Genomic DNA, 13867 nt, shown 5'->3' on the forward strand with positions numbered 1-13867 from the left:
AGGTCAAAAACAAGTTACCAAATACTGTAGTAAACTTGAAAGTCGTTATTACGCAACAAGTAGGTTTTCAACCAATTAGGTGCCCAAAAGAAGTGAATTCATGACTATAAATTGCCGACAAAAATAAATTTTAATTCCCAACTTCCAACTGATCGATTCTGTTGCTGTGGGATCTCACTCCAAAGTTGTGGATTCATATTCTAAACGTTGATGTAAGTATAATGCATACTATCTATTGATATTGTACCTATAGGCAGCGCCGGCCCGAACTAAATTTTAGAATGGAGCGAGATCCAATTATGGCGCCTCTCCTGTTTGCTCCTAATAATAATTATATACCTATATCAATTGTGAGTGCAAAGTACGTATGGAACATGAAATCTCGACCATACTCAGAAGTGACCTACGTTCTTTACCATTTCGGCGCCCTCTAGGATTTGGCGCCTGGAGCGACTGCTCCGTTCGCCGTATGGGCGGGCCGGCCCTACCTATAGGTAGTGCTCGAATGCCGACGTTTGGCAAGTTCTTTGTTGACACTCCCATGATATGCGGGCGACGGGAGGGGAAGGACTGCGCGGGTATGAAGTCGTGCGCGCGGGGTACCGCTAACCCCTCCCGGCCCCCGCGGGCCATCGGGAGTGTTACGAACGAATTTACCAAGCTAAGCTATACATCAGATAGCCGTGGAGAAGACTTACGGATCACGACGAATCATCATCTGGATTTTATCGATATCTAATAAATCGATCAGGATTGATGATTCATTCTCTCCAGCACATTGGATATTTAGCTAGATAGCTGATGATCATAATGGTTTTGCAAAAGGTAAGCTTCCTGAAACGTACCTAGGTATGCTAGAAATTACACTAGAAAACATACCCTTAAAACCTGGACAAAGCCAGCTGCTTAGCGGCATCTTTTAGTATGGCGAAACTACATACTTCTTCGGATGAGCTTTGTCATAAAAAGCTGCCAAAAAATGTCTACTAAATAAGTCTGTGGTGATAAATAATCGCGTCTTCGTGTTAACTGATTAATATCACAATAATTATTCGGCACACATTTGCGTCCTCCTTCAGAATCTGTGAGCAGGCTCGATCGTGTTCACAAAAGAGCCGATCATTACATTTTGCGGTCGCGTTTGGTTTGCATGATGTCATCTCGGCTTGGCCGCTGTCTCTGTATAATAAATATTGAATGAATCCAATTAAATACCTACTATAAGTGTGATAACTGCTTTGTTGGTTTATGTGGTTTCTGATTATGAAGTCCTGAGTTCGAGTAATGTAGTTCCGCTCCTATTGGTAGTAGCATAGTAGTAGCGAAGCATGATATTAAATAGCCTAAAACCTTCCTCTATAAATTGAAATTAAATAAAAATTTTAATAAAAAAAATAGAACCGACTTCAAAACCTAACAACGTACCCACAAAAATAAAAAGCGAAAAATAACATCATAATATGTTCTACCAGCTGATCAGTATGAAGGCGGTGCTAAGCCGGTGATGTTATTGTACACCACAAAGAAAGATAAAAATACAATACAAAAAAAATGCACAATAGGCGACCTTATCGCTAAAAAGCGATCTATGTAACACAAAAATATTTATGAATGCGAACTAATAGTTCCTGAGATTAGCGCGTTTAACTAAAAAAGAAACACTTCAACTTTATAATATCAGTACTAAATAGTTGTATCAACATTCTAACTATAGGTACCTAGGTAATTAATCATGTACATACCTTCTTAATTGACAATATTAATTAGGGACAAATACATTTTTGCAATCATTACCGACAGTTTTTTAAAAGGCCAGAGTACCGAACGAGAAATAAAATGAAAAAAAATATCACATGCACGGTCATAATTAGCTGAAGTCGCCGGTTTCTTCATTAGTCACACCGAGTACATCAATCTTTGTAATAATATAAAACACGCATGTGCACACAACACACACAATTAATTGCACACTGCAACACATTCCGCGCGTTTTAGCGAGCAACTTGTAAGTACAAGTCGACCGCATCACTGTAGATTTTTTTTACCCGGAACTTGGTTAGTTAATATACTGAATATTAACTAACCAAGTTCCAGGTAAAAAAAAAAAATTCCAATAATAATAATAATACTTTGTTTCAAGCTTCAATAGGCTCATAATTATGTTAGTAAAAAATAGAATGTGTTAGTAACTTATAAACTATAGAAAACATATTTATTATTACATATTTATTATCACATATTTATAATGAAATTACGATTCTTCATTTATTTGATAGAAATATGCAACAATCGGCCTTGTTAATATGCACGATAACGAAGATAAAGATATAATAGAAAACCTGTAACGGTTAACTATCCTTTGTTGATGATAACTATACCATTATCAAACTATAGCACAGTTACAGTCATGGGATTTAATAAACAAATAGCCCACATTGCGAAAAACTTGCTGTTGTTCATTGAGAAGCTCCATCTTACATCTCTAACTATTGTTATCAAATGCTCATAAAATGTTATTGTGACCGACAAAGAAAAACATCATTCTTCTCAAATAGTTAACCGGCATTTAATAAAACACAAAAATATAAAAGATATACATCGATAACCTCTATTTAGAAGTCATACGTTTTGGATGCGGATGTTGCAGCAGTGTATGGTGAACTTATATAATGTTTCGACGAAGGCATAGCGACCAAGTATAATAATAGTATGCACGTATACACTTTTAAGCATCTACAGATATACCAAACAACCAACGACGTTTTAACACAGCACGATTCTGACTCAAATTCAGACCAAATTTGTATTGATAAGAAGAGTAAGAGCCTTTTGAAACAAGCCCTTTTTTAGTCACGAACTAATCTAAAAACGTGCCTACCAAGAACCTAGACTTATAGGTACATATGTCTATGTATTTCTATAATAACCAGCAACCCTATAGTGAGTTACACTCATACTTTTAGATTATAAGGTTTTCCTCGGCATTTTTGAGTGAGAGACGTGTTTCGAAAATATGTATAGGTGCTCAGGAGTATTTCCCATTTCGACTCGCAGGAGCCGAACTGCATAACTAATATTTAAAAAAAAAAACAAAAACTTTATATGTTTTATACAAAGTAATTCAAATAATTCCGACTATCCATGGAACACACGCCTTTATCTATCTTTGCATTTTAAAATACGTAAAATTTGGCTACGTCATAATAAGGATGTGTTTATAGGTAATATTTTAATATCTATTTAAAGCCTCAAAAATATTAATTTTAGAATACATGTTACTTGAACACTTTTAATTAATTGTCGGTAAAGAATATAACCCCAGAGTTATGGGAAATACTCCCCAGCAGCTTGTTTAATTTTACACTGATGCGAGTAACTAGCTGAATGCCAATCTAAATTGGATTTGGAAGTTGGCACGTCTGAAGATGTCAATGTTAACATGTCGACATTCCATTTATGTGTATCTTACGGAATGCTGATCGGCAATTATGTCGTAAAGCAACTCGCATGCCCTAAAGATCTGGGCAAAGCGAATACGTGCCTGCGCTGATACCGCTCGGGCCTAAGAATCCTAGATATTGATCTTCTCATTACAAGACTGGGTAGTTTACAAAACATTTACAACGTGAGCTATAAAGTTTCTTATTTGTTTTATTAAAAGGCTATTTGTCATATAATTTTTAAATATGACCAATATCACCTTCCTCTCCAATTGTTCGAAAGCAAAGAGTTATAAACAACTGCGAAAAGAGAGCATAACCTGCTTATGCGCAGCATAAGTGCTTTATGTTCTGTGGGTATAACAATATTCCAGCGTTTGAATCCGGCCCCTTTACCGTGTTGTTTATATACGGTCGAATTGAGAAACCTCCTTTTCGTCGGTTAAAAAAAAGGTTTGTTTGGTTTGATTTCTTGCAGTCATGTGACAAAATGCACTGCCCCTCATTCATCCTCATCCCTGAGGTTCTCATTAATAAAGGACGACTTTGCACAGCCAACTTACCCCAAAAGTTTTCATGAATTGAGGGAAATAGCCAACTGGGTCCGTGAACTTGATAGGTACATACTTTGGTGTTCCTTATCCTGTAAGTGCCTATAATTGGATTTGCCAATTAATTACCAACCAATTATATTAATTATCGGTAAATCCTTTGAAATAAGAGAAAGTCATCAAAATATTTTTACTTTGATTCTTCAAAAAAATGTGACAAGACCACCACGAATTTCCATACCATTAACCATGTAATTATAGACCGTAAATTCGCAAAAGAATTCGGAGAGAATATAATTATGCAGGTATCTACTTACAAGATTAAGCTGACATCACGTAACATGACCATCTCGATATGGTGTTGCTACTTTGGATAAAAACTGTTGACAAAAAGATATTTCAATTAAAGTCAGCTATAAACAAGGTTCTGTTTGGTTTTTCACTTCGACGTCTCTATCTGTAGTTCTTTCAGCACTTTAATAACCGAAATGGACAATGTTCCAAAAGTTTAGCCAATCCAATGCTCTAAACACCGTTTATCTTTAGTAAACGAAATAAATAATACATATCCCAAAGTTTAACCATTTCAATCTTGGGATTTGGATGTTCCTAGGCGAGACAAAGATGATTTTTTAAACAATTATGCGCTGCTGTGTCTCTTGATGTTAAATGGCAACCAAGTCTTAAGATGAAGCAGCTTAAGTGTTGGTACCTTTGACTAGTTTCTACCTGTCTGTTGTTTGTATGTTTTCATACTGCGACATACTATATTGCTAAGTAGCTACGTGTTTGTTGTAATAACCCGTTACCATCAGGTCTATTTATATTTTCACGGTTTACGTGAGCTGAGACTGCTACATAGGTGTAGATTATAATACGACACATGCACCAACACTGGCAGAGAAAAATTATAGAATGGCACCACTGGAGTACATTTTTACGGACGGACAGCTATAGGTAGAACAGATACATTGCCAAAATGTCCTGAATGTTTTTTAGACTGCTGATTAATGCTTTAACCGAGCTAAATGGTAATATTATTAACTTTCAGACAGGGGTAACTCAAGACTGTATAACAGCGTGGGCTCGCCTGCGGTTCTGCGGCACGTGCGCCGGGCAGCAGCCCCCGGCGTGCAGTCGGTACTGCCACAACGTCATCAAGGGCTGCCTGCCCACGCACGCTGACTTGGGCGAGCAATGGGACGCTTATGTTGGTAAGGCTTGGTCATCTTATTTGTTCAGAGCTCGATTTCGCTTGCAACAGCTCGACAACCAGCAAACAAGCAGCGATCAGACCTCCATCGTAAAAAAAATGTGATCCAATCTTGAAATCTTAAAGGAATTGTACAAAATCAACATTTTCGAATTGCAGATGCCGTAGAGAAGGTGGCAGATCGTCTGCTCGGACCATTCAACATCGCGATGGTCGTCGAGCCCATCGACATAAAAATATCGGAAGCCATCATGAGCTTCCAGGAGCGCAACCAGGAGATCTCGCAGAAAATCTTCTCCGGTTGCGGGACACCGGTACTGGGAGGGGGCGGCAGCACGGGGCCCTTCTTCGCCCCCGAGAGGAACAGACGCTTCGCGCGCTCCATACCGGACTTCGATTGGATGCAGAAGTCCAACGACGTCGACGACTTTGAGATCGAGGCCAATTTCGAGGGTCTCGTGAACGACGACCCGTCGCAGAGTAACCTATGGACGGCCCAGGGTATTCGGAAAGCGACGGAGGAAATGGCGGAACAAGCCAAATCAAGAACACGTTTTCTCCAGTACATGAGAGGACAGATCAAATTGGATGAGTTCGAGGAACACGAGAGGAGGAGGAGGGACGCCGACCCAGAGCCGGCGCCCGGTAATTCCGACATCGACTTCAAGGCGTACGATTTCGATGGTAAACGAGGTTCCAAAAAGAAGAAGCCCACAAGCAGTAAAGCTGAAGAGAGTCATGGTGAGTTAAATCCTTATTTAACTGTCATATCCTCCGGTTTCCACATTCAATAAGACGTATTAGGGTCAAGACTAGAACGTCTTGACCCTAATACGTCTAAATCTAAATCTAAGGTGATTTTTAGGGTTTTGCTGTGCCTCTAACGGTAATTAAAGGGAATTTATCATGTCTCCAGGTGCAGAATCAGGTCCAGCGCTGGAGAAGCTGGTGCGGGAGACGAGGGCGAGGGTACGCGCGTCACGCAACTACTGGCTGCATCTGCCCGCCGTGCTGTGCACGCCCATCAGCATCACCACCGCGCCCTGCTTCAACGGCTCACACGTCGCCAGGTACATGATCTCTGTATGATTCTGTGTCGCTAACGATGCTGGTGCGGGAAGCGCAACAACTGGATGCATCTGCTTAAATAGTTTGCACGTTGCACATAGTATCTAGTGGTTAGTTACGTGTCCCCATGACTTTTAGCACATCTGACGGACACGTCAATGAGGACATTATCTAGTCTTCAGTGTGTCTATGTGTTTGTGGCATCGTATACTCGTATATGAATGGTCTGATTTCAACGCAGTTCTAAAATAAATTCTGCTATGAATCTCAGGTGTAAACCAAGCAACTTAAATGAAATTTTATTGAAGTTGCTTGGTTTTTTTTGTTTTGTGAATTAAACTCGAGTACCTAAGCATAATTTAAAACTACTTTTATACCGTCAAGGAGCTCACAAATTCATTATGTTTTTCATAAGAGTTTAAAAACCCGTTCTCAGAATTCTTCAGAATTATCCTAAAACCTGGATGAGGAAGGCGGAGGATTGTGTAGTCTCGCTCGCTCTCGGAAAGGCCTATGTCCAGCAGCCTTTGTGACGTATCGTTTGCTCCCCACAGCTACACATCGATAGCGGCGGGCGACGGCAGCGCCGCGCTGGCGTCCAACCCGGAGCTGCGTACGCCGCCCGCGCCCGCGCCGCCCGCCGCCACCGCGGAGGCGCTCCGCGCGCTCACCGCCCGCCTCAAGGACGCCTACAACGGCGTCGAAGTGCAGTGGAAAGATTCCGGTAATTTGTCGTTTTACTTCCTTTTCTAACGACGAAAGACAGAGAGAAAGTCAACAATTCGACGTGTAAATAAATATATTCTTTATGTAGTCCGATTTTGATTGATTTTTTTTTATTATTGTCAATCTTCATTCGTATTTACGTTATTGCGGTCTTATGCTGAGTTATATGAAATTTATAAAATATCAGCAACATTTGTTGAGTTTTCGGTATCGACATCTAGAAAATATCATTATGATTAAACACATATTCACAGGCGTATATTAAGGTGGGCCGAATGGTCTAGTGCCCACCCTAGAATTCTGGGCATCCGATTAAAAATTCTATGATGGAAGCCAAAATACAAAATATACAAAGAAAAATCAATAAAATCAGTCGCTCCTTTTCAGAGGCCAGCGTCCACAAACATTGTTAACGAAATTTCTATATTGTCTCTGCTCAGGGGCATGACAGGAGCCAGGCCCACCCTAGGAAATAATCCTAGACACGCCAATGCACATATTCGTCGTCATAATTACAATCACAGATCAAAACCAGGAATTATTGCGAAATGGTTGCAGTACTAAGTGTCATAGACAACGAAGAACAACTTTAGAAAAAACTACCTTATCGGTACCAATAGCTTAGCTAAAAATCCCTTTGTATTTTCTCCCCTTCTTACTTTCGTTTTATTGATCTTCTATTTTCTCTTCGTCTTCTATTTACCGTGTCTTTTATTTTTTGTCATGACAGAGAAAACTATCGGCAATGTTACTTAAGGAAATTAGACATGAAGGTTTCTCATTTTAAATCTAGTAGATGACATTAACTCTTCAATTGCTCATTTCAGCGGAAGACCTGCAGGCGGCGGCGGCGTCGGTGAACGAGTTCGTCGACAACGGCGGCTCAGGGTCAGGCTCCGGAGACGACACCAACGACAACGACGACCTGCCCGACGACGACGAGGACAGGGACGCTGGCAACGACTACCCTGAAGGTTACACTCTTCTTCAACTCTATAACTGTCACTAAAGGGAACTTAGAGTTAAGATCATGCTGCTTCGATTTTTCAAACGTTGGCTTCTAAATCATCTATTCTTATAATAAATCTGTAGAGATGTCAATTCTGTACATGAAATATATTTCCATAGTAACTATCAGGGGGTGATTAGTGATCGATACTGATGCCATGCAATCAGTAAAATTTTTGTCTGTCTGTCTGTATTTTCGTTATAGAAATAAAAACTATTCGACGGATTTTAACGAAACTTGGTACAATTATTCTTCATACTCCTGGGCAGTTTATAGTATCATTCATCACGATAAGATCAATAGGAGCAGAGCAGTAAAAGGATATGTTGGGAAAACGGGAGACGTTACTACATGTTTACAGCGATACTACTGTAAGGGTTGGATTAAAGAGGTCTAAGGGTGGACAAAGTCCCGGGCGTCCGCTAGTCGTAAATAAATAATTACAAAGCTTTTATATAAAGTCTTACAACCGCACGTCTATGTGGTAAATGTTGAATGTAACCACTAAATAAAATATTTTTTTTGTAGGATCCGGAGACGGCAGACAGCCGGACTCGGGGACAACGCAGACCGAATCCATCAATCCGCCCTCACCACCGGAAGCACCAGAAGAGCCGATCGTGCCAAGCATCATCGACACCCCTGGCACAAACAACGTGCGAACGGGAATCCTAGACACACCGCCGGACGAAGACTTGCCAAGCGACATCGGCAGCCGGGCCGGATCCGACCCGGCGTTGGAAGAACCGGTGACCGGTTCTGCCGACCGACCTTCGCTACACAACGCACTGTTCACATATGCGTTACCAGTTGTTTGTGCGTGGTTCGGAACTATTGTCACCGATCTATTCTAAACTCAATCAACGCATTGGCGACGTCCTGTTCACGCGTACGATTATAATAATAATTTATTATAGAATAGTTCGCACATACGTAATGGAAATCACTATTTATTTTGTCAACGTTACTAATTTAATGACCCAGTTAATAAACGTGGTTATTGAAGTAAAGAAGAAATTTAATTTTAAATGATTATTTAATATGAAAGTTTAATTAATAGTCCGTAAATTTATGAATAGTCCGTAAATTGGGAATAGTCCAATTTATTTTTTAATATTTTTCCAATAAATAACAAGTGGCGAAAATGCAAAAAAGAAATTGTTTTGATTCATAATTTATGAATAGTCCGAAAATTGGGAATAGTCCAATTTATTTTTTTATATTTTTCCAATAAATAACAAGTGGCGAAAATGCAAAAAAATAAATTGTTTTGATTTATAATTTTACGTGCAAGCATTATTAATGATTTCTTTAACTTTTATTTTTATGAATTGATGGATCAATTTACTTTTTGTCGCGTTTTTTTAACAAGATGTCATTAGTTAGTAACAATCAGGATCGCGAAACGCGACGTCGCCATATTGATGAGAGTACGTGTAAAGTTAGAGCCTAGTCAGTGCGAGACGCGAGTGACGGTGAAGTGGGCGAGCTGCGGACGTAGCGAACGCTCCTGTGATATGAAACGTGTGGACAGAATATACGATGGGACTACAGACTCTCAACAAATTAAAAAATTAAATATTTACACAGTGAAATGTGTAGTGTTAATTTATTTTCTTAAATGGACTATTCGGTTGTCGGATAAGTGGTCGACAATAACAGTGAATTTAATTACCTAATTATTTTCTTTATATTTTCTCATCATAAATATTAGGTCGCAATTTCCAAAAAACTTTTTAGGAAAAAAAAATATGACAGCCAAATCGTGTATTTATTTAAATGATCTTGTAAATATTAACTGTAAATTATGATCGGATTAGATAGCGAATGTTTTTGATTCACGTACAGATTTTTGTATGGAAATTTGTGTTTATCCCGGTGTTACATTATTTGTTTTCTTGTGAACCATTTCTGTTCACTCTTACGGAGATTTAAATATTTAGAAGTATTCTTGTAATATCATTAGTAAATTCATCAAATCAGAATGCGCTGCGATATGACAATATTTCCTTCACACAATAATATATCATTCATAGTATTTTAATAAAATATCGCTATGGCAGTAACTGCGCATAAGTATAATTATTGTCAATTCAGAGATAAAGAACGCTTCTAACTATTTAATTTTTTGGATAAGAAAACATGATGAGTTTTTTTTGTAAATATTCTTGGCGGGAAAAAATGTCTATATTCTAGTTTCGGAGGTCAAAAAATATTTAAACTGTACATATAATTTTAATCTTACATAATAAGCGTAAGTTAAGACTGATTTGCTTTTGATATTTTTGTCTTTTCGAGTATAATACAATCATAAGAAAGATAACCTGTGTAATTTTGGTATTGTAAGAGTTTAAACTGACGGTTTTATGTACCTACTTATAAGTAATCTTTATATTTGAGTTACATTTCGTTAAATCAATAGACTATTTGCAAAATTAATATGCAAGAATTTCTTTATATTTAAGTACATATTTAATATTCAATGATAGTTTAAACTACGAATAGTTCAATTCAATATATTTGAGTAAAATACACTTAAAAATAAGCTATTCTTTCGAAACGGTTTTCTTTTGATTGTGCTATACTTGGCATTTCCATCGGATTAAGATTAACCGACTGACGTATAGTTAATTTTGCTTTATTAATTTTATATTTTTTACTGTAATGACGCAATTTTACATTTTGTAATTTAGGTTTTTTTTTATTATGTTGGCTTCAGCTTTACTTTTGCTATACATAGATATTGTAAATGAATTTCCATTTTAAGTTTACAATGCGTTAAAACTTAGTATTAGTAAAGTATAAATAAATTATATTATATATATTGAATACATTGGAAAATTGTAGATTTTTATAAATAACATATATGTCAACCCAGTGTACTGGCATATTGTTTTGACTATGCAGTATATGATAGTTCTAGAACCATCGCGAGTAATCTACTTTGTGACTTCACACCCAAAACAATTTTAATATCGAATTTACAAGTAAGATGAGATGAGATTGGGCTACCTGTGTGAAAAAAAGACATACAAGTTGATCTCAATAGGTACTATAGTTATATTTTATATCTCTCATTGGCATACATGAAGCATCCTTTTTCAATATCGATATTCGAAATACTGGTTTAAATATTATCTCCAAACAGCCTTGATTGGGATGGTTATATGAGAGAGAGATGCTGTACCTTAATTTGTCTTTGAAGTTTAATAAATGAATTTTATAATGTTTTCTATTTCTGTCGCAATATTTTAGAATTTTAGCAGTGATTGCATAGTCGAAGCTTTATGTCGATTATTTATTTTTACCTTAATAAACTATTTCACATGCCATACTTATATTGTATTTTTCATTTATTGAAGCGCACAACAATATTTATATTATAAATAACTGTTTATATGAAATAAAGTCGCAATAGATTTATAACATTTTTATTTTATTTTGAAAACATATCTTATCTACCACAATAACTTATTGGTGCATTAACATTTATAGATTCTAGACTAAGTATAAAAGCGACATAACTGCAACATAATATAATTTAACTGACTTTTAATATTTTTATTATTAACTCTTTATATTACGTTGAATAAAAAATACTTAGTATCTTGAATTTCACTTTGCACTTGACAGATTTATACTGACTATTTCTTATATTAGTTTATAAAGTATTTGGATATAAAAAATATCGTGCAAGTTATGGGACCAAAAAACGTATATCTTTTTTGTGACATATATTTTAGAGTTAATTTCGTCGCTAAATTCTTTAATAACTTGCATGCTAACTTTTTTTTTTAATACTAAAGTTACTTAACTAAAAACGACCATTAATTTCTTAAGCGCAATTAGTTTTTGTACATGTCCAGAACTTTTCTACAACATCTTTGTCAACAAAGATGAGGTAAATGATTTTTCACTTTACTCGAATATGTGTATCAAGACAATTTTTAGCAAAAATATAAAAAAGAAAATGATGTACACATGCAAAAAGAAAATGTTATGCATATTTGTTATTATTTTTTCAATAATATTAAAAATAAAATCAATAATTTTCATCAATTTGATATAACAATTAATAAACTTTAACAATAACAATGATCATTTAATTAGGTAGAATTTGAACAAAATAAAAACATAGCAATTCATATCGATGGTATCAAGTTAAACTATTTTTATATATCTTTGAAAATATTTAGGAAATGTAAATATATAAAAAAATATATTATCTTAAGGGATGATTTAATATAATCTTAAAATAGATAGCTAGGGTCTATACGTACGGCGGATTTCTTAAATGAATTGTAATCCGTCGATTTTAGTAACGTTGTTATTAGCCGTAACTTAAGTCAAAAGTTAAGTAAAATAACAAAAAATAAGATAATGAAAAATGGTCCTCTTATCATTTTTATAAAAAATAAATAAGTTTTTAAAAGATATTGAATAATTAATTTGCGATTTCACTACGAGATGTATCTAAAGACCGCAGCACGCAACGGGATAGCCAATTGTTGATAGTTGGGACATTTCTGAGAATGTATGTAATTTTCTATAAGCTTAAATAGAATAAAAAACTGCTTATGAAAAATAAATATAATTTATTATTTAAAAGATGTGTAGTCTCAAACTGGGCATGTTCGCTATGTTGAAATACACTGCCAACAATAACCTAAATAATAAAAACATTACTTGATATTTAATATATCAGCTATATTGAACAAAATTACAGGCAGATCAGAAAAATAAAAAACTTCGCCTTATTGCTGGCAACCAATTTCATCTACTAGCTAATTTTATTTCAACTAGGTCTATAAAAGGTTTTTTTTAATATTTCTGTCATGTCATTCTGCATGTCGGATCAATATGGACTATTCATTTACCTATATGAAGGTAAAATGAATAGTCCAAAATTTAATTATATATCGCTTATTAAGCTATCACACTGCCCTACATGTGAGAAATGTGTTAAATAATAATTTAGAGGTAAAAACATCATGAGTGACACTCATATTTAATATAGCAGCTGCAATAACAGAAAACTCCGGTCATACTCCGCCCCTGTCAGGGATACCCTGATTATTGCTTGGCAACTTCGTTCGTAACACTCCCGATGTTCTGCGCGGGCTGAGGGGCGTGTAGCAATGAATGAAAAACCCACGACTGTTGCTCGTCACTTCCCCGCACGCACGATTTCGCACCCACGCAGTCTTTCCCCCGTCGCCCGCATATCATGGGAGTGTTACCAACAAACTTGCCAGACCATAGAATTCCTGTTCGTTGTAGCGAGTAGCGGGGCAAGACAATTTTCGTTGTTTTTTTTAACATGACCAATATTCTTTTTCCCCTCCAACTACTCGGAAAATACTGTATTAGGAGTCCATCAAGCGGGGATCGAACTTCGACACTCTAGTAAGTAATATTCTAATTTAAAGAGAACTTTTGGAAAATAGTAGTACGGTTAATTTAGAATTCGAAGGTGTGTCGCGTCATAAAATATGCAAGAAATTGTTTTTTGGAAATTCTTCACTATTGTCTAATTCTTCACCTTCAAACTGTTTTAAATCAAATTTAGTACATTTAAAAATTTATTGCAAATAGGTTGTCTCGAAAACTCCTGGCGTAATTATCGACCCATAATGTTCGACCATGAATTTTTTAGGCAACCTACTCGAAATATATTTTTTGACGTAGTTACTAAATTAATAGACCTCTCTTCCAACAAACAGATGGGTGAGGGTCCTTTCTATAGTCTGGCAACTTCGTCGATGACACTCCCATGATATGCGGGCGACAGGTGGAAAGACCGCACGAGTGTGAAATCGTGCGTGCGGGGAAGTGACGTGCATCAGTCGTGGGTTTTTCA

The 13867-nt window shown here is 36.5% G+C and overlaps 1 protein-coding gene across 1 annotated transcript in view; it reads left to right on the forward strand.

The window, feature by feature from the left end:
• Window positions 1-11433, forward strand: part of LOC112058108 (uncharacterized) — a 112376-nt gene extending 100943 nt beyond the window's left edge. Inside the window, exons 6-11 of the mRNA XM_024098808.2 lie at window positions 5043-5205; window positions 5364-5945; window positions 6121-6274; window positions 6827-6996; window positions 7826-7972; window positions 8536-11433. Coding sequence (XP_023954576.2) covers window positions 5043-5205; window positions 5364-5945; window positions 6121-6274; window positions 6827-6996; window positions 7826-7972; window positions 8536-8861 — 1542 coding nt within the window. The 3' untranslated portion in view covers window positions 8862-11433. The remainder of the gene's footprint in view (window positions 1-5042; window positions 5206-5363; window positions 5946-6120; window positions 6275-6826; window positions 6997-7825; window positions 7973-8535) is intronic.
• Window positions 11434-13867: the final 2434 nt, after the last annotated feature.

This window comes from Bicyclus anynana, chromosome 4 (genome assembly GCF_947172395.1).
Source record: "Bicyclus anynana chromosome 4, ilBicAnyn1.1, whole genome shotgun sequence".
Taxonomy (NCBI): Eukaryota; Metazoa; Arthropoda; class Insecta; order Lepidoptera; family Nymphalidae; genus Bicyclus; species Bicyclus anynana.